The sequence below is a fragment of the Ochotona curzoniae genome, unplaced genomic scaffold, assembly GCF_017591425.1.
Source record: "Ochotona curzoniae isolate NIBS_2020 unplaced genomic scaffold, NIBS_Ocur_1.0 contig_2688, whole genome shotgun sequence".
NCBI classification, from domain to species: Eukaryota; Metazoa; Chordata; class Mammalia; order Lagomorpha; family Ochotonidae; genus Ochotona; species Ochotona curzoniae.
The window spans coordinates 22,590,237-22,614,751 of NW_024465553.1; the positions used below are offsets into that span (position 1 = coordinate 22,590,237).

At 35.4% G+C, this 24,515-nt stretch overlaps 1 protein-coding gene across 12 annotated transcripts in view; it reads right to left on the reverse strand.

The window, feature by feature from the left end:
* Positions 1-24,515, reverse strand: part of GPHN (gephyrin) — a 276,180-nt gene that overhangs the window by 72,796 nt on the left and 178,869 nt on the right. For 10 of the 12 annotated variants that reach the window (XM_040975435.1, XM_040975432.1, XM_040975433.1 and 7 more), the window contains 2 exons: positions 7,478-7,520; positions 1,196-1,333 (listed from right to left, as the gene is read on the reverse strand). In XM_040975435.1, coding sequence (XP_040831369.1) covers positions 1,196-1,333; positions 7,478-7,520 — 181 coding nt within the window. Of the gene's footprint in view, positions 1-1,195; positions 1,334-7,477; positions 7,521-9,502; positions 9,566-24,515 lie in introns of all 12 variants that reach the window. The other 2 variants (XM_040975428.1, XM_040975425.1) reach the window with 1 other exon arrangement.

Genomic DNA, 24,515 nt, shown 5'->3' on the forward strand with positions numbered 1-24,515 from the left:
CATTAGATGTTGCTGTAAGCAGAAGCTTAACCTGGTGTGCCACAATGCTGGCCACAGGCATTTTTAAAAAAAATTTCATTCCTCTTTGTATATTCAGGATTTAACAAAGTTTCTGATAGTACTTCAAAAGACGGAAAGAAAAGCAATTGGCACAACACTTTAGGCCAAGGTCTACGGAAAGCACCTAGGCCTGTGGACCCTCTAAGGTGGGTACGGACAATTAACAGGCCTTAGAACTTAGAGAATAAAGGGCCCCGGGGAGAACAGATGGCACATGTCATCTCTGACCTCTGTCCCCCACAACCAATGTTGCTGACAATGAGGAGCAGCATACTCTTTCCCCTTCTCCCGCCAAAGACATCTCTCTCATCCCTCATCCCCTCCAAAACCCTCTCCATTCCTGCACGTGGGTCTGTTATTCCAACCCCTCCACCTCTGTAGTGGTCATTGAATATTAATGGCAAAAAATGAAAATATTTAAAAAATTATTTTCACCATTCGAGAGAAGAAAATGAAAAGACAGTTGAAGTAGAAAAACTGGGATCAGAGGACTGTTTGGTAATCCTTGGATAAAGCAATGTATTTTCTTGAAGTTTTAATTTCAATACAGATGCTTCCCACATCCCACGGGGTTATATCCTGTATGCTATCATAAATTGAAAATATGAGTCAAAATCACATTTGATACACTTAACCTTCTGAACATTCCAATTTAGCAACATAATACGCCGTAGAGTATTAGCTGATAACGCTGACGTATGGCTGGTGGGAGATACTCAGTGTAAAAGTGTAGGTAGGGTAAACCCAGGAAAAGATCAAAATGAAAAATCCAAAGTACGGTTTCCACCGAAACTTTCATAATGGTATAAAGCTGAAGCACTGTAAACCAGACATTTTTCAAATGGTTAACAAGACACATAAGCTTATCTCCTATTACAGAGAGAAATTGGTATTTTAATAGCAGAAAAACATAATTTTTCTCATTTTTTAAATGAAAAGGATGGTTTATGGTATTATACTTGTATACTATCAAGGCAGATCCTACAGTTGAAAAGAAAAAAAAAACCAAGAATGAATGATAATTGTGATAATGCTTAGTGATTTCTTTCTCAGAAAAACTGCATTAACATTACATGAATCTTGCTTGGGGGAAAAAATGAAGAAGAGAAGAGGCAATGTGCAAACAGAACAGTACCTCGGTAATTGATGATTTCCGTCCCAAGCACCGGGGTCATCTCCAGGACCGTGATAAAGGCTTTGTCCATGGATGTCAGAGGAAAAGGAGACATTCGATGTCTTCTAGCCACCTTCGTGATATCGACAGCACTGTGACCTAAAAAAGAAAATAATTAACTGAGAATATGATTCTTAAGCATCAATTACAAATGAAACGATTTACAAATATCAATGACTCCAAATTTCAAATGTCCCCAAATTAATATTATAAGGAAAGAATTATTTCCTCTATTTCCAAAACCTAGACTATGCCGGGGGAATATCAGAGATTGCAATGTTACATTATATGTCAAAACTTGATGGAGTTTAATGATGCTATAGGCTAATCTTTTTGAGTGCTATGTGTCAAGGCACTGTTCTAAATTAACTCATTAATCTTCCTAACAACCTTATGATGAGGCACCATTATTACCCTCATTTCAAGATGAGGAAAGAGAAGTCTAGATAAATCTATCTATCTATCTATCTATCTATCTATCTATCTATCTATCTATCTATCTATCTATCTATCTATCTATCTATAATAGATATAGTAGCAGGAGAGCCAGGATTTAGTTAGGGAGTCTGGCTTCTAAGTTCTATTTTTTTTTTCTTTTAAAACTTACATAAGGGGAACAAATTTCATGTATTTCATAAGTACAGTTTTAACAGCATAACACGTTTCACCCTTCCATCCCTCCCATTTTGATTTTTCCTGCTTTTCTTATTTTTCTTTTACTTTTTACAACAACACACTTTTTGCCTATTTGGGGGATTCGTTTATATCACCAAGCATAATGGTTACCATTGCATCCATTCTGTTGCAAAATATAGTACTCCATTTTTAAAAACAGCTAAGTAGTATTTCATTTATTTTCATGATTTCTTTTTCCAGTCATCAGTTGATGGACATTAAGGTTGATTCCATATCACAGCTACTGCGAGGTGAGCTGATATAAATATGAAGGATCACATAACACTTTGATAGGGTGTTTGTTTTCAGGACTGGAATGGTTGGGTTGTACAGTAGATCTATTTTCAGATCTCTGGGACATCTCCATCTGCTTTTACCAGTTTACATTCCCACCAATGGTGCATTAGGGTACATTTCCCCCTACATTCTCAACAGCGTTTGTGATTTTTGATTTTTGCATGACAGCCTTTCTAACTGGGTATAGGGATACCTCGTTGTGGTTTTTACTTGTATTTCCCCAATGGCTAGTGATTTTGAGCAAAATCAAATTTTTATTAGATAACATATTCAATTATCAGTGATATATATATATATATATATATATATATATATAACTATACACACACACACACACACACACACACACGAGCTTTTTGACCTAATATAGAAGGGTCTAATATCCTAACAAAAGTAGGTTTCCCTAACAAAACGTATAGCCTTAATTGAATTATCAGGAGCCATCAGAAAACGCATCTGGTCTAAGTAGTTAGATGCTAGTTAAGGATGTTTTCATCTTTGGGGCTTCATGCAGTGATCAACTGGCTTATCCACCTTCAAGTGCCAGGATCCCATATGGTGCCAGTTCATGCCCAGTTGCTCTACTTCTCATCTAGCTCCCTGCTTGAAGCATGGGAAAGCAGTGGAGGATACCCAAAATCCCTGGGACCCTGTGCCAATGTGGGAGACCTGGAAGAAACTCCTGGTTTCTGATTGGTTCAGCTTTAGCCATTGTGGCCACTTGGTGAGTGAATCAGCAGATGAAGACCTTTTTCTTGGGCCCGGCGCCATGGCCTAGTGGCTATAGTCCTTGCCTTCAAGGTGCCGGGATCCCATATGGGCAGCAGTTCTAGTCCCAGCAGCCCCTCTTCCCATCCACAGCTCCCTGCTTGTGGCCTGGGAAAGCAGTCGAGGACAGTCCAAAGCCTTGGGACTCTGCACCCACGTGGGAGACCTGGAGGAGGTTCCTGGCTCTTGGCTCCGGATTGGTGCAGTATTGGCCGTTGCGGTCCCTTGGGGAGTGAATCAGCGGATGGAAGATCTTCCTCTCTGTCTCTCCTCCTCTCTGTATATCTGACTTTGTGATAAAAATTAAAAATAGATCTTTAATTAAAAAAAAGTCTTCTTTGTTTCTCCGTTTCTCTGCACATATGCCTTTCCAATAAAAAATAAAACAAATTTTTAAAAAAGCTGCTGTACAACACAGCCCAGGCTAGATTATACAGGTTGACAGAGCAGATGGGTTATTTAGACTGACAAACACAATACACAACTTCAAACTTTAGCCTGGTCAATAGTTTCAGTGTTTTCTCTACTTCTGAATAAAAGATGGACTCTTAATAAAACTGTTATATATATGTCGACAATAAAAGCTTTCTTCCACTGTCTATACCTACAATGCCATGATACATTTAAACAGAAGAACGGGCCTGTGACTATCGTGGAAGGACCGTGAGACTGTCACAGTACAGGAGAAAACAGTGCAAGGGCGGGGCCCTGGGAGGGCGGAAGGGAAAATCCCTGAGCGAAGGAACTGTATCATGAAAAAAAAAACCCAAGATTATACACATTGAGAAAAGTGAGTCCTTACTGTGAATTATTAGCCATATATGTGTGTGCTTATAAAAAAAAACCATGTAATTGCAATTTACAAGTTGTGGTTTGCAAATAATTAGTTGTAAATCACAAGCAGTAGTAAAACTCTGCTAATGGCCTTAGGGGAAAAATTGTTCACTTTAAAAAATTAGAAGTACTTATTAATAATAGACTCAAAACCAAGTTTCTCCACCTTTTTACTGTTCCATTTGTTAGAATAGTGACACAGTCAATTTAATAGGCAAAACGAAAAGCAAGAAAATATGATGATTACTTCTAAGTAAGGTCACACGGCCAGGAAATGAAACACAGGCTTTGCTTAGCAAATTTATAATCTATGTTAAAGATTAAGTGATAATAGTGCAGATAAGACTATAAATAAATACAGGTAATTTTTAAGCTCAGAAGATATGTTTACAGAAAAATTATACAGCTAAGAGGAGAAAAAGATAGTTCACTTCCTGTTAGGTGCTAATGCTGGTACCCAATTCCTGGAGTTATTACTCCTCCTGCGTTTACAGTGTTGGGAAGCTGAAGTCAAGAGCTGGAACGGGGAATCTAATCCAGGCACTCCAACTTGAGAATCAGTTGCCTTAACTGTTATGTTAAATGCAACACGGAACACCTGTCTGCATGTGCATACTAGAAATCATTAGATTTCTCATATCTATTATGAGAATTATACATAAAAACAAAAAGAGACAAAGCTGAAGAGAAAGACTAGGTCAGGGAAGGCCTAGCGTGCTATTGCAGGAAGTCTGAACTTTATTACTAGAAATGTGTGATGTTTTTCATGGTTAAAACAGATTTAGTGGGCCCGGCACCATGGCCTAGCAGCTAAAGTCCTCGCCTTGAATGTGCCAGGATCCAATATGGGCGTCAGTTCTAATCCCAGCAGCTCCACTTCCCAACCAGCTCCATGCTTGTGGTCTGGTAAAGCAGTTGAGGACAGCCCAAAGCCTTGGGACCCTGCATCCGTGTGGGAGACCCGGAAAAGGTTCCTGGTTCCCGGCTTTGGATCGGTGCAATACCGGCCATTGTGCTCACTTGAGGAGTGAATCAGCGGATGGAAGATCTTCCTCTCTGTCTCTCCTCCTCTCTCTATATCTGACTTTGTAATAAAAATAAATAAATCTTAAAAAAAAAAAACAGATTTGGGCCCGGCACGGTGGCGCAAGTGGTTAAAGGTCCTCGCCTTGCACGCCCCGGGATCCCATATGGGCGCCGGTTCTAATCCCGGCAGCCCTGCTTCCCTTCCAGCTCCCTGCCTGTGGCCTGGGAAAGCAGTCGAGGACGGCCCAAAGCTTTGGGACCCTGCACCCGCGTGGGAGACCCGGAAGAGTCTCCTGGCTTCGGATCGGCATAGTATCGGCCCGTTGCGCTCACTTGGGGAGTGAATCATCGATGGAAGATCTTCCTCTCTGTCTCTCCTCTCTGTATATCCACCTTTCCAATGAAAAAATAATAAAAATAAATCTTTAAAAAAAAAAACAGATTTAGTGATGCGGCCATTTGGTCTAGCAAATAAGAAATTCACCCTGTGCTTCACTGACCAGGTCTGGCTCTAGCTGCAGTTTCCTGCCAGTGTACACCCTAGAGGCAACTGTAAGAGCTCCAGTGTCTGGGTTCCCACTGCCTTTGTAAAAGCCTGGATTGTGTGGCTGACTCCTGGCTCTCACATTCCAGTTCTTTCCTCAAATATCTGCAATGGTGGAGGTAGGCCAGGTTGAAACCAGGAGTCTGAAACAACAACTGGGTCTCCATGCGAGTGGCACATGGAGTGGTACTTGGGACATCTACTGCTTTCCCAGGCACGTTATCAGGAAACAGAACCAGAAGTAGAGCAGACAGGGCTTGAACTGGCACTCATATCGGATGCCAGCATTACAGGCAATGGCTTAACTAGCTGAATTACAACATTGGTAACTGCTGATTTGAATTCCAGTTCCTGGCTTTGGCATGGTACCTGCTGCCTTCCCAAACAGACGCTAGCAAGAAGCTGAAATCAGTGGTGGAGCTGAGAACTAAGTCCAGATTTTCTGATTTGTTGCTCTTGTCCCAAGCAGTGTCTTAACTGCAACACCAAAATCTCATCTTACCCAAGAACTTTCTTTAACATTTACTGCATCTGATTTGAAAGGCAGAGTTGTAAGAGAGGGAGGGAGGGAAGGAGAGACAGAGAGACAGATAGAAATCCTTCATCTACTGGTTCTCTCCTTAACTGGGTATAAGAGCTGGGACTGGGTCAGGCTTAGGACAGGAGCCAGGACCTATGTCTGAGTCTCCCACCTGGGTGGTTGGTGTCCAATCACTCAAGCCATCTTCTGCCTGTTACTTTTCCAGGCAGAGCTGTCATTAGCCATCAAGCCAGTAAGAGCATAAACAAAACGAAAGACACAAAGATTCAGGATAGATGTGGAGTGAAGATGAATAATAAACAGAAATTATATGGTAATAATGATAGAATATCACTTTTTAAGTATGCTTATCTATGTGATTTTATTTTAATGAATCATTATTGCTTTCTGACCTTCAGGATTCTTAATCTTACCTTAGGATGTAATTACATTAAGGTAACATGGGATTTTATATCCTTTATTACCGAAACACCTCCATGAGACTCTTACATTTGTCAAACTTTTATGGAATCTCGGGGAAAATACATGAATTAAACATGTCAATTTTTATTTGTAATTTATATAGCTCTACTATAAAGTCTTGAGCAAGAAATAATAGTGTGTGCCTGCCAAGAGTTTTGAGTTAAAATAACAGATTTACAACACAGAAATAAAAAATCCATGATAATTAAAAGCTTTTTTTGGCTTTCTGAAGTTCTCCAATCAACTTGTTTGTTAAACAATACTTATATTCTACTGGAAATCCAAATTGTTTCACTTATTAAATCTCTCTGTACTGTGGGTTCCCAGAAGATCTATTCCAAAATGACTGCAATTCTTTGATAAAGATCAGGAAGAAGATGGCATGGTATCATTAAGCTATTATTTGACAGAGAATAATAATAAAGTAGAATCTAGGTATCTCTTTTGTCTTAGGATATAAAGCTTTCAAGGTACAGCTTTAAGTCATTTCAAGGATTCAAGTAAGGAAAAGCTATTTAAAATTCCTTTTTATAAAACAGTAGGATGAATAATACACAATGCCAAATGACTCCTGAGTTAATGCTATTAGTGATTGAAAAGGATACAATTAAAAATTCTCTAATGCTTGGTTCAGGACATAATATTCTAAAACATGCTGCCTGTGAAGGAAAGCTATTTCAGGATTTCAGAGTCACAAAATGATAATGATGTACTTCTCTTATTTCCAACAGATTCTCTCTCCCTGACTTGGTCTCCTTTAATGGATCTCAGTATTGCTGTCTTCAGTTGGATGTGTTTTCAGATAACAATCTGGTGGTGAGGAAACTAAAGAGGGTCTCATTTAGACTCACCGAGGAGTGCATTCCTGCTCTAGAAGTGTATCAAAGTTCTGCACTCAGCTGACAAAAGCATCTAAAAAACTACTTGTTCCATTTTGATGTTAATATTTTTGAAAATTGATATTAGCATTCAGATTTTTGATATAAACTTCCCCATTGATTTCCATACTTTCACCAAGATTTCATTTGTAGTTCTACATACAAATCAATCATACATTCTAATTCAGCAGTTTGCTCTAACATGATGAAACACTTACTGGCTCTGAGAATGTTCTCCTTGCTGCTGCATCTGGACTGGACCTGTAGAAAGAGCATATACTCAGTAATTTAGGGCTCAAAACATGGATAGCCAAGCATGTATAATTAATGGGCAAGCTCCTGCGGTTTGGGAGTAAGGCTCTTTATATCCCAGATGTTACAACATATTAGTAAAAATATATCATAACTTATTACTAAAAATGTTATTCTGTTCCATACATTTTCAAGTTTATCTTCTTAAAGAAAGAGATTACTTCCAGAGAAAGAAATGTGGGTTACAATATTACAAATTGGATAGAAATGAAAACCAAGGGGGATTTAAAATGTTTTAATGTAAGATCAGTACAACTGGCTGTCGACATCAGTGGATTTAACCAAGCATGGATTAAAAACATTTGGGAAAAACCTACATCTGCACTGAACATATACAGAATATTTTCCCCTGATATTGTTCTCTAACAATACAGTATAACAGCTACTTAAAAAGTGTTTGCCGTGCACTAATTAATACAAGTAATCTAGCTTATTTCTATTATACAGGAGGATGTGTTCAGGATGTATGCAGATACTATGGCATTTTATTTCAGGGACTGAGTATTTCAGAATATTGGTGGTTGTTGGAACCAAGCAATGATCATATATGGGAAAAAAATTCAAGCTGCTGTATATTAACTTGTGAATATAGTTTAGTATTTAGCATAAATTACAGCATTTAGTATATCTCTTGACTATAATGAAATTCAAGTAATAAAGTAATACTTATATACTATTATAATTTTAGTACATATGTTAATGAGAGGAACTTCTCATATGGAATATTTTTCTAACATTTTTGGTCATTTATCAGCCACAACTGTTATAAAATATGACTTATAATAATAATTAAATTGAACAAACTGGTTTATTAATTCTTAGGTTTATACTAATCAGAAATCCTTATTTTTTGGTTGAAATACTTATGTCAATGTGGAACTTTCATAGGAATGTTGTAAAACTGCTGTATTCAAGGGCCATGTTGGATTGCACTGACAGTGTTAATTTCAGAGGAAACTGCATTTAAGCTCCATACTCTTTTCCCACTCCCCAGCAGCTTGCCCCCAATTTATTATATACAAAAAATTAATATCTATATTATAACACAATCTACTATTGTAATGAAACAATTTATGAAAGGGATGTTGAAACTTAGGGTGGGTTATGATTGTCCTTCCCTGAAAAAAATAATTGTTAATGTTTAAAGAAACAAAAATAAAAATGTCACAAACACATACAAGAAAAAGAATACACACACCAAGAAAATGGGGAGGGGAGAGGAAGTAATATCAAATGGTAAGGTTATTCTCTTTTGGCCCAGACTGCTCAACTAGTTTTATATATCCTAGATTGAAGAAATTAAACTGGAACCTAAAACTTTTTCTGTCTGTTGGTTTGTTTTCTCAAAATTCTTACTGAAGAATAATTCTGGACCAAATGAGAAATAAATTTATGACTGTTTAAAGAAAAAAACAAACAGGGAAGAAGACATGAGAGTAAGGAAAAGAAAAGGCAGAGAGAAGCTTAGGATATAAATCCAGACTATATAAAAGCAAGGATAGGTTTATAGAAGAGGACAATGCATATATGGAAAATTTCTGCTATTTTCTATTAAGTCATATCAAGAGGATAAGAATGAGTAATGAACTTGCTGCAAAATAAATAAGCAAGTTGGCATACTACGAAATGAAAATAATGATACTACTATAGCCTTAAAGGAGAAAAGAAACAAACACCAGTGGACAAATTAATAGACAAGCTTCAGGAGGGAAACTACATTCTAAAAAGTGACTCAAGGAACACAAGAGCAATCTAAAAGGGAAAAATCTGTGAGAGAAGAGAAGAGGAAAATGTTGAAAGACAAAAATGGAGTTCAAGGAAGTCAAATGGAAGAAAGTCTTTAACAAGACGTAGAAACAGAAGGAGCCCAAACCCATAGCGCAAAGCACTGTTTGCGAATGAAAAGCAGCTCCTTTGATCGTAATAGTTACTCTTAAGTCGTAGCCTCTATTCCTCCAGAGTTCATCTTTAAGCCCTTCCAATCTAGAGTGGAGCTAGTGCATGGGTAGAAACAAGAGATTTTCAATGAACAGAGCAGTTCAGATGGGCAATTCAAATTGTCTTATAATGTTCCAACAGATTTACATGATGTCTATTATATACATTCCACAATGTATATAATTGAAATGGTCATGAGGAATTTGCTGGTTTTAGCAAAAAAAAAAAAAAATAAATAAAATTGGTCATAACATGCATTTAATAAAAATGGCTAAGTGTTGCTTTGTGGTACTTTAGTTTAGAACTAAATTTTTATAACAACTTTATTTAGAGAAATATGCATGAGGAAAGCAGATCTTTGAGCATTAAAGAAAGTTCATAATGTTATTACCAATGTTTTCTCATTTATATTACAATGGCTATTTGTACTAGATTTGGGGAAATTATTACATTTAAAATCAATTAATTATGAGAGTACTTTGGTCTTCTTGAGTATATATAATCACATCCATTTAAGCAAATAAGTTTTTAAAGTGTGTTACTATTTATGCATGTTGCAAATGAACTTATGCCTTGTATTATGAACCTGATCATTGTTGTAACATTTGTCTCAACTGGTGAACTCCAGTGCATTTTACCTAACTCACAATGCGATTGGCTCTACTTCAGATAATTAAGTTGAAAGACACCTGTATCTCTTGTTCTGACTCATACGGAATATAATGAAGAGAACACAGATCCTGTTTCAAATTTCATGGTTTATTGTTCTATTTTTTTCTCTTATCCTTGGTTTATTCAATGAAAAAAAAAAGGAAAATCTGAAAAACAAAATAAAGCTAAGATTTTGGTTTAATATAAAATTTATTAGGGATTAAAATGAAGGATTGAGTGAACAGTATAATACCAGATTACTTACTATTGTATTCTATTGGGACATGTTATTGGATTACAATTGACATCTAACTTTACAGTGTTGGTAAACAATTCTCATTCCAATTGGAATGAAAGCTAAAATAATATGTAGAAACAGTATATTATATTAGTCAGAGGAGGAAATGAAAAACAGTGAGGACTTACTAAGATAGTAATAGTGCTTAATGTAACTGAACTACTACTTTACTAATTAAGTATACATTGAAACATCAAATAATTCAATTCAACATGTGTTTACATGTGTAATACAATTATTTGCTGAAAATCACATTGTCTATTAAGAAATCTTAAGAAACAGAAAACAGGAGGGAGAGCACATAATGGTGAAGAAGAAAAGCAAAAATGCCTTTAAAAAAGCTGAGAAAATTGTAACAATTTTTAAGTACATTTAGAGAAATCACTTACCTTATGTTTAGGTCATAACAAGAATAGCACAGTGTTTAAAGTCAGCTCTTCATTATGGGAAGTACAATTGAAAGCCATAGGTTATAATAACATGAACTGCTACACAGAAATGAAGATCTTTTCAGCCCGACATGAAAAGCTAACTCTTACGCAAGAACATTTCAACTGACATGTAATGAACATGAAGAACTGTGGGGGTGTAAATGTCAAAACACACCAAAACATAACTCTCATATCCAAAGGTGAGAGATGGTCCAATCTCTCAGGACACAGATTTCATCTGCGACCATAATGTGTGACATAGACCATAATGTGTGACATCGACCACAATGTGTGACATCACTCAAACAAGTGAAAGATGCATGCATGATGTAACTATCCATTGACTTCCCCAGCTCCTACTGCACTGATACACACAAGCCCACTAAGATACAGGGAAAGAATGTAGCGCCAAGCTGTTATGAAGAAAGCAGGACACACGGAAGCACAGCAGTGGTCATGTGAGTTGAGAGGTGTTCTTCCCTTAAACCATCCCATCACCATGCTTATTTGAAAGAAGCCAGGAAAAGATTCCTTTTCAATGCTGCAGTAGCTACGAGCCCCCAGCTTGAAGCTAGTGTGTGGAATTTTGATCACCGTTCCCTGCGATGTCAGGGGCTCTCCAGTGGAAGCCGGATGTGTAACACCAGTTAGTAAGGTATGAATGTGTGAATAACAAACATCTTTTTCCTTTCTGCATGTCACAGAAGTAAGGGAGGAGAGAAACAAATAGAATCAAACCCATGTTGAAAATAGGTTCGTAACAATATAAGGATGTGTAAATATTAAAATGAAGACTACATTTGATTGTAGGTTAACACAAACAGGTTTCATAGAAACTTCCTCCATTTTGCTGCTCACCAGATTAATTTGAATTCTTTTTCTTTTAAATACTATAAAGTATGGTTCATATATATATATATATATATATACACTGAGTATTTGTCCAGATTGGTCAAAAGCAAGAACAAAAGAAGTCTCTTTGATGGACATTAAGAAAATCCTATCTTTGTATTTTTAGCTTTACTGAGTTTATTGGCAGGAATCTCATTTTAGATTACACAATGAGTTTTTACACACCTGTCTGCTTAAGTTAATTAGAAATCCTATGGTTTACAAAGATTCAAGTTTAGTTTCCTGCATTGTTCAAAGAAAAGAACAAAAAGGGTTGCCTATTTAGAAACTAAGTTTTCTGCTTACTCTGCTATACTATCAATAAAATGTATTTAATATATGCTGTTACTGTCAATAATATGATATCATGGAAAAATATTCACATTAACTTCCCATTACTGATTACAGTAACTAGTTAACTTCATCTAATTTGTTTTGTTTTGTTATGAGAATTCAGATTCATGTGTGGCATCTCAATTTAGTTGACAGATTTGTAATTATTCAAAGACCATTTGGTTGGATTATTATTTTTTCTCCTCCATTCCAGGCCAGAAGAGCTCGGCATTCACTTTAGCATGGCTTTAATCATTTAGGTGTTGGGTCCTCCTACAATCTGTTTCCTCATTGGAAAAGTTAAGATTGCTGTGGTTCAAAGGAGAAAGTGCAGTATCAGTGATTTTTACAAAGATGAAAATAAATACCAGGAGTTGTTATGATCACTGGCATCATTGCCAACTTTGAGATAATTCAGATTATATAACTTTATTATAAGAGGTAAGCTCTTGCTCTTGATCCAAAGAGAAGGGGGAAAAAATCCACATACAGCTTTCTGTTTCTCTGCAGGAACTGGCCAGAAATTTACACAGGGCTATATGTCTAGAAGGAACACAAACCATATAATCCAAGGTCCATATGTGAAGTATAAGCCAGCTCCTCTAGAAAATATCTTGTGCTTTTGAGATTTTAGACATGAGAAAAGTTGTTTATTTTCTCTGGAATATTCCTTTCCTCATTTCCCCATCCAAATTAACATTAGCTTTTAAGATTGTTTACACTGAATCAGCTGGAAAAATATATCCAAGTTTCCTCAATCAGAAACATTATATTCTTTTCCTAACTCTTTTAATAGTGTTATAATTTATGTACAATGAAACTCATTCATTTTATTCAATCTGATGACTTTTAGTAAATTCACATGGTTGTATGACCATCACCATAATCTAGGTTTAGCTTTTTCTACATCCTTAAAGCATCTTATCACACCCTTTCTTATCGATCTTGTTATAGTTACTCATATTCTGACTGTTCCCAAATAACATGGTTCCTGGAGAGAAATGACCATGACCTTGATTCTTCTTATACCTTATTTTATCAAATACAGTGCTTTGCACAAAGCAAAGATCTATTTACTAAATCTGAATGTTTCTTTCATAACATTGATCCTTTTAATCTCACCAAACTATTTTTGGATAATACATGTATTATCACAGCCATAACTGTACTACATAAAGTTGTTTCATTAGCTTATAAGGGATAGTTGTGTTTGAATGTAGTTAAGAAATAAAATGGTAAAAGTGTGTCAACTGTAATTAAGAATTACTTGAGTATCCATTGAAATTACTTCAAAAATTTAGAAAACACATTACTATTGATATTACTTAAGATTACTTAAACAGTAAACTTTTTTAGTCTAGCAAATGTTTTCTACATCAAAGGTTTCAGGTCATGTTAAAATTTCTTATTTTCTAAAAGTACAGGATGTCCTATGTTTAATATGGTCCGGGTTGTTAGGAATGATACAAAGAACAGATTTACAGATGAAGAGAAAGTTTTGATGTCTCACAGTCCTTTTTGAATTCAACTTTTGTACCTTAACTAAATTTGTGCAAGAGTAATTAGGCTCTTATATTTTATACAAACTTGTTTTTGAGTACCATTTATTCATAGAAATAAAACTTAAGAAGGTAGAGCACAGAGGCCATTGGCATTTACTGAAATTTACTTGTCTCTTTAGGATAGCCAGGAACAGAAGGGAAGTAAGGTTTAATTTAAGATAAGATAATAACTCTACAATTTTAAACTGTAGTTCGCTTCACTTTTCACTTCTTACACAAAGATGTAGAACTTGTCTAGTAAAGCTGTCTTCAACGGTTCCACTAGGTCACCACTTTACTGGAATAAATTAGGATACAAGTATTTGGATCATCTGAGATTAATGGTAACTACTTTGTGTTTAGATTTGTGATATCACAATACATACTCAACTGAAGAACTCAGAATTCTGGCTTATTTATGTCATAAAAAATGGAATGTTTCCTGGAATATACTGATACAGCTTCTGATACTAGGTTTTATTCTTTCTAGCTGTGTGAACTTCAACATGACATTCAACATTTGGAGCTTTACTTTTCTTATTCATAAAATAGAGAAAAATAAGGCAAGTGAATGTGAAAACTATCATAAACTAAAAAGAGTATTACTATTACAAATCTAAGTCAGTATTATTATTCTTGAATTTTTAAATCACATATATTATATACAGGGAGAATCGGTGGGGCAGAACAGGAATAAGAATTTATTCCAGCTCATGCTATCAATTATTGACAAATAATAGGGTATAACTGCCAATTCAAGACTATAGTTTCAGTAAAGGCAAAATTAGAGGCTCAGTAAAGGTCTAAGGTTATCTCTGCAAGGTTTAATCAGGTCCTGCATTGCATAACTTTGAACTAAGTTATATCCTCTTTATGAATCTTATTTGCCTCATGTGCAAAATAAGAGCATTTCTACAGGTTTTAAATGAAATTGGTGGGTACTCTGAAAGAACCCGTGGATAAAAGTAAAGGGTCCATTCACTAGGATGGAGAAATAAAGAACACAATCTTTATATTCAATAATTTAATACTACAGCTATTATATTGCAAGAGGCAAGGATTATTAAATGAATATTTGATTTTAAAATATTTTGATTATGATTTCAATTTAATTAGTTTTTTGAAATCTCATGTACTTTGTTTTATACATTAATTAAAAATTTTTTTTTTCTGAAAAGATGTATATAGACTTTGACAGAGGACTAACTGACCCCATGGCAGAAAATAGGTCACAAGTTTCTGAACAAGGCATCTTCTAAGATGCTTCTATCTGTAGGATTTTGTGATTTCCATCTCCATTTGCTAACTTGTACCTAATCTTATAAATAAAGAAGTTATCTATTTTTGGAAAAAAATATGTAAAATGAGTTATGGAAATAAGTAGCTGCCTATTTAACAGACCAAAACAAGAAACAATTAGGTACATAATTAGAAAAGTTCTAAGAAAAAATTTGCTTCACTTTTCCCCTTGGTTTGAATGATTAATTAAATGGAATATTTATTTAGTAGTAATCACATTTAAAGCTCTCTATTTGAAAGTAAACACAAACACACACACACGTACACACACATCTTTAATTGTTGTTTGGACTCTCAGTTGTATGTTGCTGAAACAACATGATCTATTTGCTACATATAATGTAAGTCATTATGGGCATATAAGCACTATTTATACCCTTGTACCCTTGGATATTAGAAATCTTTTCCTGAGGAGAATCCTCAAATGTTTCCCTTATGTCTTACAAATTTGCATTGTTTTAGATTCCATGGAGCTTTCCTAAGTTATAGGTCCATGTGAAGAATTCTCTTTTTTTACTGTATTGACCTCTTTTAAGAAAGCTGGAACTGATGCTGGTTACACAGTGGTGAAGGGAATTATAATTACCTTTGACAACCAAATATTATTTATTGTTTCTACACAGGTAATAAGAACATTATAATATGTAGGGCACACTTAAAAATGGAACACACTAAGGATGGAACTTGTTATCACTGTGAGTTAAAAATTAGATCGTTATTGGTGAACATCCCAAATATATTTCTTACATAAAGCTTTCATTTTAAGTTCAGTCCCTCTTAATGATTCCTAGAAATTTTATAAATCCAAGGCTGGCCTCACGTGAGCGCCAAAAATATTTCTGAATTGTTGTTTGTTCTGAGAAATTTAATGCCATCCATAAGTATGAAGAAAAAAACACCATATAACTATGTAATTATAAAGCTAAATTATTTAGTAGAGACTTCAGAAAATGAATGATACCATTTCCTAATCTCACACAAATAATTATTTTGTAGAGGAATTTGTCTTTATTCTTGAGGAAGAATGTAGAGATTATTACTAGCTGTAGGTCATACAGTGAGTTAGTAAAGGGATGTAGCTCTCTTGACTTGCAAAGTTAATTTCCTATGTTGGTAGTTGACTTAACCTTAGGAATCTACCAATAGGAATCACTGTATTTTTAACCAGATGTCTCTAGATTTCAATGCCACTTTGCTTTTGATTATTTCCTATTTCCACTGACAATAGGAATATGGATACAAGGGAAAAGGAATACTAGTATAAAGAAGGCAGTTTAGGGAGTAGTTCCCTGAAGGCAGATTGAATTTGGGTTTCAATCTTGGTTCTATTAATATTTGATGGCTAACGCTATATAAATCATAATCTCTCTGGAATTATGTTTCCTTACACAGAAAATTAAAATAATTTAGGTAGGTGTCTGAACAGAATGTTTAAAAAATGATTAATTTTATGAAACTGAGCCTAAGGGACAGATACATCTATAATTTAAAATCTGAATTACTGAGTATTTGTAATAGTGATGCATTTTCTGATACTTTTGGAAGTTATATGAGTTTTGAAACACTGAGTTTTTATGTTCACGATTTTCATTCTTGATCTTAGCCAAAAGGCCAAGAAGCAATGCATGATTTTCAATGTTATGTCATATCATTGATGAATTCATTGAAAAGGGCAACTGTATATTTAAGAGTGTGGTTGCTTTTATTTTCCTTCCTAAATCAAAGGTTGTTTTCAGCATAATATTCAAAACACACATGGAAAATATTTAAAGATGTTTCTTTTCCAATCAGTAATGCAGCAATGACAGAAGATTCTTTTAACTAGAGAAAAGAACTAAACTTATTCAAGTTTTATATCACATATATTACTGAGCAATTAATAAAGAGCTGATAATATCATTAGAGTGTTGTTTATATTATTTCTATAGTTTCCATTTTCTTAGAATGCTAAGTTTTGGAAGCCTGAGTAAAATCAATGGGAAAACAGACAACCAACCCTTAAAACTTGAACTTTCAGTGTATACAGAAGTCATAAATGTGCTAAAAGTTATTCCTTTTAAAAGAGGTAAACCCACGATTTTCATAGAATTATAAAATTTATGTGTCAGAGATTTAATGACTTAATGAGAAATAGTTCAACTGGTTCAAAAGAAAAACTTAAAACACATATACGAATGTACCATGAGAAATGCTGAAATGGATTTGCAGACAGACCAATTGATCAATAAGGGAAAAAAAGATCGGTTGTTCTCCAATTTAACACACTTTTCATTTTTTTACCTAGAATCATTTGCCACTACCATTTGAATACCAGAACAACAATTTCTTCACAAATTTTACCTGATAATTTTATCTCTCAGTAGCACTTAATAACAGAATCTATGTCTGTTAATCAAATTCTTGCTTCAGCTTGTCCCCTCATTTATATCTTCCATTTTTAAGACTGTATTTAAGTGCTGCTATAGATATGTTAGACGGCATATTTTGTTTTTATTAAAGTATTAAAAGAGTAGTTTATCACATTCAAATGGAATAAATTTACACAAAATACATATTATATCCTTAAAAAATCTTAATGTGTTTTATTATAGTACATTATTTCAAAGGCTTAATATTTAATAGATTTCTGTAATTTTCTTTTGCCTAAGTATAATGAAAACCTGATTTGAATATTAACTTCTCAAAATTCAATCACCAAAAAAAAGTCCTAAGGGAGAGAGAATAAAGTAATAAAATCAAAGAAATACAACATAGCATAGTATATTATAGCAGATAAATATTTTAACTTTGTATCATCATGTAACCAGGCATTACATTTTATGTGTGACATTTCATTTCTGATGCCTTTTTAAAAAAAGAAACCTTGCACAAGAAGTCATAAGCTGGGATATTATTTCCTGGAACATTGTTAAACTTAGGTTTATACGTAGTTGAGTTGTTTTGGTGTACTTTACCTTGGAAAAGATAGGTCAGATTATTTTAGAGGTCTGCACATTTCTTTTTGTTGTTCATATGAACCATATACCTAAAGTGCAGAGATATGAGCTAACTTGATCTGTTACTTATGCAGACCTATCGGTAAGGAAATTAAATATAGAAGATTATGCTAAATACGTGATCTGGCTAAATTATTTAATTTTCAGAGTGCTAATTTCTATTTACAGAAAACTTAGCACAATAATACTATTCATTTATTGGACACCTTGAGCAGCTAGCCTGTGCTGTTGCTGGTGCGCATAATGCTATACGCAGTGTTAAAGCAAGAGTAAGACTGAAAGGATGTTGCAGCCTTGGAATTTAGCTAGTACATAAATAAGACTGTTTTAGATAGAGTTAAGCACTCTAAAAAAGCACACAGTGATGGAAGAAAAAGTGAGTAGTGAGATGGAATAGGTATTTCAAATGAAATGAATAAGGAAAGCTTCTTTGAGTATCATTTTACTATGACCTGAAATAGTTAAGGACCAAGGCAACAAGGTTCCAGATAGAGGAAAAAGCTGGCTGCATGTGAAAGTCCAAATGATTGGAGTCCCTACCAATAAAACTGCTCTGAGGATTAAACAAACTAACGCAGGTAGAGTCTGTCACTAACCTGACATTCAATAAAAAGATACAAATCATTCTGATGACAAGAATGAGAATGATAATGGCTATGATGATTACAAAACCAAATGCCAAAATCAGGCACTGGAACTACTCTACTCAAATTTTTTCTTGGTTAGAACTCTTTGCAACTCTTCCAAACCAAAGAAAATTCAAGATAAACCCTTGAACTACATGGCCTTAAAAGTGAGAAAGTAATGAGGTTACAGAAAATTTCTGTTTGGAAAGGAGCATCATTTTAAGGCATCCTGGGCACTCCATTTTCACTCCACTTTCTGCTGATACTTTTTGGGAGGCTGTACAGAATGGTTCAAACACTTGGTCTCCTGCCACCCACATGGAAGACTTGGATTGAATTCCAGGCATGTGGCGAGAGCCAGCAGATGCAAGATGTTTCTCTCACTCTCTCTGCCTTTCAAGTAGATAAAAACAAACAAACATTTTAATAAATAAAACGATCAAATATAAAAAGTGAGGCAACTCAGTGACCCTGAGCTTTTGGTTGTATTTCTTTTGGCTTATTTAAACTTTTATCACTTTACATATCATAGGATGGAATAACTGACAGTTGTGTGATTCAAGTGTTATACTAACATGATTTTCTTAGAGGAAATTATAGAATGCAGCAAAACTTAGTAATTCATGACCCATAGAAATCCTTTGGGAGGGGCCAGCATTTTGGCACAGCAGGTAAAGCCACAGCATAGCATATGGGCATTAGTTCATCTTCTGGCTTCTTCTGATACAGCTCCCTGTAATATATCTGGAAAGAGGAAGAAGATAGTGCAGGTGCATGGGTCTCCCTGCAACTACATGGGAAGACCAGAAGATGCTCTGAGATCCTGGTTTCAGCTCTTACAGCCATTTTTGGCAGTGAACCAGTGGATGGAAGATTCTCTTTTGCTGAGTTATACTCTGCTTTTCAAATAAATAAATCAATCTTTATTTCTTTTAAAAATAAGTGACTTACATACATAATAAATGTGAAAGTCCCAATTTAGAGATTTTTTTTTGTTTGCTTCCTATATATATATATTTAAATAAAATCTAATATTAAAGAAAAAAGAAAACCTCTCCCGTTACTGAAAAAACAGTACTTGGTTTAATTTATTTTCTGTTGAAAATGCATATTTGAAATAAGGATGAATACTTAATGAGACTAATGACAGATGTGATCATCAAACCAGTGTTTTCAATGAATCCAAAATATTGAAGGTAATTATAAAGTTTATTTAGCAACTTTGGAAGTACTATGTGTATGGAGGGGTTAAGCCATATTTGATGTACTGCAAGCAGATAATTAGCCGGTGAAATTTTATGATAGAAATGTTTAAATTAGTCTTAATGTAACTCAAACTACTACAATAGCCTGAGCCCAATATTTGAGGTAGTGTAAAAATGAACGAAAGTCAAAATTTCTTCATGCAAGCTCTTTCAAGTCTCACTGGGATTCCTTATTCTCATTCCTACTCTTTAAGCAAAATACATTGGTTGAAAGGATTTCTGACTCCACAGCTGAGGAGTTCCAGGGTCCAATTTAGCAGCATCTGACTTCAGCCTCAATTCTCATTTTTATTCCTGGGTGTTCTCTTCTTTGTTAAGCACAGAGGTTCATCATTATTCTGCAGCTTCAATATTAAATTTAAAGGGAGCTAGATTGCTATAGCAATCTTTCTTTCAGTGCAGAAGCACACAGAACATAGCAACCTCCTTAAAGAGCCATACACAAATTCATGTCATGCTTTTCAACAAGGACATTTAAGAATGGCAAGCCCAAACAGAATTAGATTTAATTGCAATGCGTTGGTATAGCAGTGGGTTGCCAATGAGAAAAAAATAACTGCAAGCTGGATTTTTATAACCCTTAGACAATAAGGGTTGGACAAAAAAAAAATTGGCATCTTTTCTTATCCTGAGACAGAAATAGGATAAAGAAAACTGCCAATGTAATTGAAAACTATAGATACAACACAGTGTGTGAATTCCACACAGGGATTTATGGAACACAACTCTAAAAATAGCTTTAAAGTTTTTGTGACCTTTGTTCTTCAAGCTGCTACTATGCTCTCCAACTATTTAATATGGGAATATCAGAGTAAATGAGTTGTTCCATGAATACTGAAGCAGAAAAAGGGAAGGGAAAATTATGGATATTTTCTTTCCTTCTTTCCTTCACTGTTGGCACTCACAGCCTTACCCTTCACACTCTTTTTCACCTTCCTATTTTGAAAAATAGGAGGGACTATTCTTCCCTTTAAAAAGCAAAAGATTTGAATACCTACATACCCACCTTTTCTTCCCTCTTAATTCAAGATATCAATGCAACATTAGTCATAAGTGTATAATTTACATTTAATTTTCATTGCAGAATATTTTATATAATAATCCTATATAATAAACCATATTGTTTCATAATTTTTTGTAGTAACATAAGTCACAGGGAAATTAAGTCAAATAGTTCAAAAGGTAGATTCATAAATGATGCAGTTATACTTTCAAGAAGAAGTTGTGAGTTTTCCAATTACTATTCAATGGGATGATAAGTACATCTGATATGGGAATATTGGGCAAGAAGACTAGATGTGAATAGATGAGCTGGAATTTCAGCCATCTAAGTCCATCCTGTCCCCTGTGAAGCTAGTAACTAAGCTTTATGATCAGCTTTAGGAAAACTAATATTGCGTCTCAGCCTCTTGGCTAAGATCAAGTAAAAGTTGATGTCATCTCCAATGCAGGAAAATCTGACCTCAAGAAGTATGGAAATTTAAGTTATGTAATAAGGCTCCAACAATACAAACTGATTCTAAAGAAAATCTTCCTTAGAGGATATTTTGGCATTTAGCAAAAATTTGGCGAATTTTTAATAAAATCCTGTCACTTTTCTGTGAATAAAGGACATAAGAATTATACTGACATCCATATCCAAGTTGTGACTGCTGGGCTCCCTGTTCGGCTCCCTTCTATTGCTCCTGGGAAAGGAATGAAATGGCCCAGATACTTGAGTCCTGGTCACCAATGTGGAACATCCAAATTTAGTTTCTCTCTCCAGGCTTGGCCCAGGTCCATCCACTGCAGTCTTTTGGGGGATGAACCATTGGACAGAAGATCTTTCTCTGTCTCTTCAGCTCTCTCTCTCTCTTTCAAATGAATAAATCAATCTTAACAAGTTTCCGTCATAGCTGGTGCAGTGGCGCAGCAATCTAATCTTCCATCTCTGGCACCAACATCCTGTATGGCTCCTGGTTCATGTTCCCACTGCTCTACTTCTGAGCCATCTCCTTGTTTATGGCTTGGGAAAGTAGTGAGGCATGGTTCAAGCCCTTGGGACCCTGCACCCACATAGGAGATCTGGGAGAAGTTCCCGACTCCCGATTTTTGCATTGGTTCAGCTTTGGCTGTTGTAGCCATTTGGCAAGTGAACCAGTAGATGAAAGATCTGCCTCTCCATTTCTCTGTAACTCTGCTTTTCAAAAGAAAATTGACCGGGACGGGTTCTAACAGAATATAAAATAAATTTCTCAATCAAATGTTATAAATGGAAGAGACCCACATTAATCCAAATATGTCCATTTATCCCTCAAACTGTGATGTAGTTTTAGCTTTTTAAGGATTTTATAAACTTTTTAACATTAGTCTAGAAATACAATGATTTAAATTTCATGTTTAAACAACAGGTTGGGAGGGTTAATTCTATGGTCTGAGGCTCTCTTTTCCATCCTTTACATCCAAGACCAACAATTTAATAAGTGGAGAGATTGGAGTAATTGGTATCACTTGAGCTCAACACAAAGAATAATTGGATAGCCTACCTTCTTCATTTTTTAGTGGAGTACCAAAATATATTAATGCATGGAAGAATTAAAATATCTTAGAACCAGTGACTCAGATTAACGCATACTTTAAGGAATGTATTAGAAAACACTAGACAATTAAAAAAATTAGGGGATCTGATATTGGGTTCAAAGTCCTAACCCAGTTGGCATGCTATGTCATTATCTGTACTGAAATGAGCTTTGTAAACCACTGACAGATATATACTATTATAAATATAGGAATCAGGGCATAATAAAATGCCATTCATTCAACCTACATCTACTGAATACTTTTTATTTGCCCTGGGTTGATCAGTTCTGTAAATAATAGGCTATAAAACAAACAAAAGAACAATTCCTGGCTTCCAGCAACTCAGAGCACAATTAAAAAAAAAAAACAGTCAAACATACATTGTAAGCACTCTGAGAAGCAATACAACTTGTTATGGAATATGCAAGAGATGTTCCTAACTCACTAGGGTGGGTTACAGCAAGAAATGATCAGTTGAGACATCCTGGAGCAGAAGTATACGAGCAGAATTTCAAGGGACAATAAAAGTAAGTGCAGTTCACAATCGTTAGGTATGTTGACAACTGGAAAATTTCAAAAAGTATGTTTAAAATAATTATAGGTCATCATAGGAAGAGCAAGTGTGATATGGTTGGTAGAGCCCAATCCTTGGGGATCATGGTAAGCCAACGAAAGATTTTTCAAATGGGACAATGGAAAGGTTACATGAACAACTCAGCAAGTTTACTCTGGTCAGGAGTGTTCATGCAGATGGATTAAAGATCTTTATGCAATTAACAACTGAAGGAGGGACCAGTCTGGAGATGAATCTAGCAACACAGTTGAAACTCAACTGTATCACTGAAGATAGTTCTGGAGAGGAGGGGATACCTTCCAGATGTTAAAAAGAAAAAAAAGAGGCTGAATGTGTTAATTCATTTATTTTTACTATTGTCATTTTATTTCTTCAAATTTTTGACTAGGGGCTGATATTGTGATGCCATGGATTAAGTTGCTGACTATACTAGTGCTGATTATAGTCCTGGTAACTACTTTCATCCTGTACGCTGGTAAAGTGCCTGGACAAAGCAACAGAAGGAGCCACCATGGATGAAATTACATGTTCCTTTCTGGCTTTTGCTAGGCCCTTCCCAGTCATTGTGGCCATTTGGAGAGTGATCGAGCAGATGGGAAGTCTTTTTATTTTTTAATTATGAGCTTCAAATAAGTAAATCTTTTAAAACAACTTTCACATGTAATACTTTTATGTTTTGATGCAGTGTGTATAATAATTCTTTTTTTTAAAAAGATTTACTTATTTTTATTGGAAAGACAGATTGACAGAAATAGAGGCAGCAAGAAAGATCTTCTGTGTGCTGGTTCACTCTCTAAGTGGCCACAACACCTGGAGCTCAGCCAATCTGAAGCCAGGAGCCAGGAACTTCTTCCTTGTCTACCATGTGGGTGGAGGGTCCCAAAACCTTGGGTCATCCTCTATTGCTTTCCCAGGCCACAAGCAGAGTACTGAATGGGAGGTGGAGCAACAGAGACATAAACCGGCACCCAAATGGGATCCTGGCACATGCAAGGTGAGGATTTCAATCACTGAGCCTTCATGCTGGACACCATGATACAGTGTACACTGATCAAAGCAATGATTGGTATATTCATTTCTTTATTTTCTTCAAGTTTGAACTCTCATATTTTCTCTTATAGTAAATTCATACATATACATATATATATATATATATATATATATATATATATACATGCACACACACAAATAATGTGTAGTTGCCCATTGTACTATGGAAGACATTCTATGTAATTGCAATTTAGTATCCAATATACAACTTATACAACTTCCTTGAAGGGCAAGGTGCAGTGGCCTAGTGGCTAAAGTCCTCACCTTGAATGCACCATGATCCCATATGGGCGCTGGTTCTGATCCCGGCAGCTCCACTTCCCATCCAGCTCCCTGCTTGTGGCCTGGGAAAGCAGTTAGGGATGGCCCAAAGCCTTGGGACCCTGCACCTGTATGGGAGACCTGGAGGAAGTTCTTGGCTCCTGGCTTCGGATAGGTGAGGCACCGGCTGTTGAGGTCACTTGAGGAGTGAATCATCGGACAGATGATTTT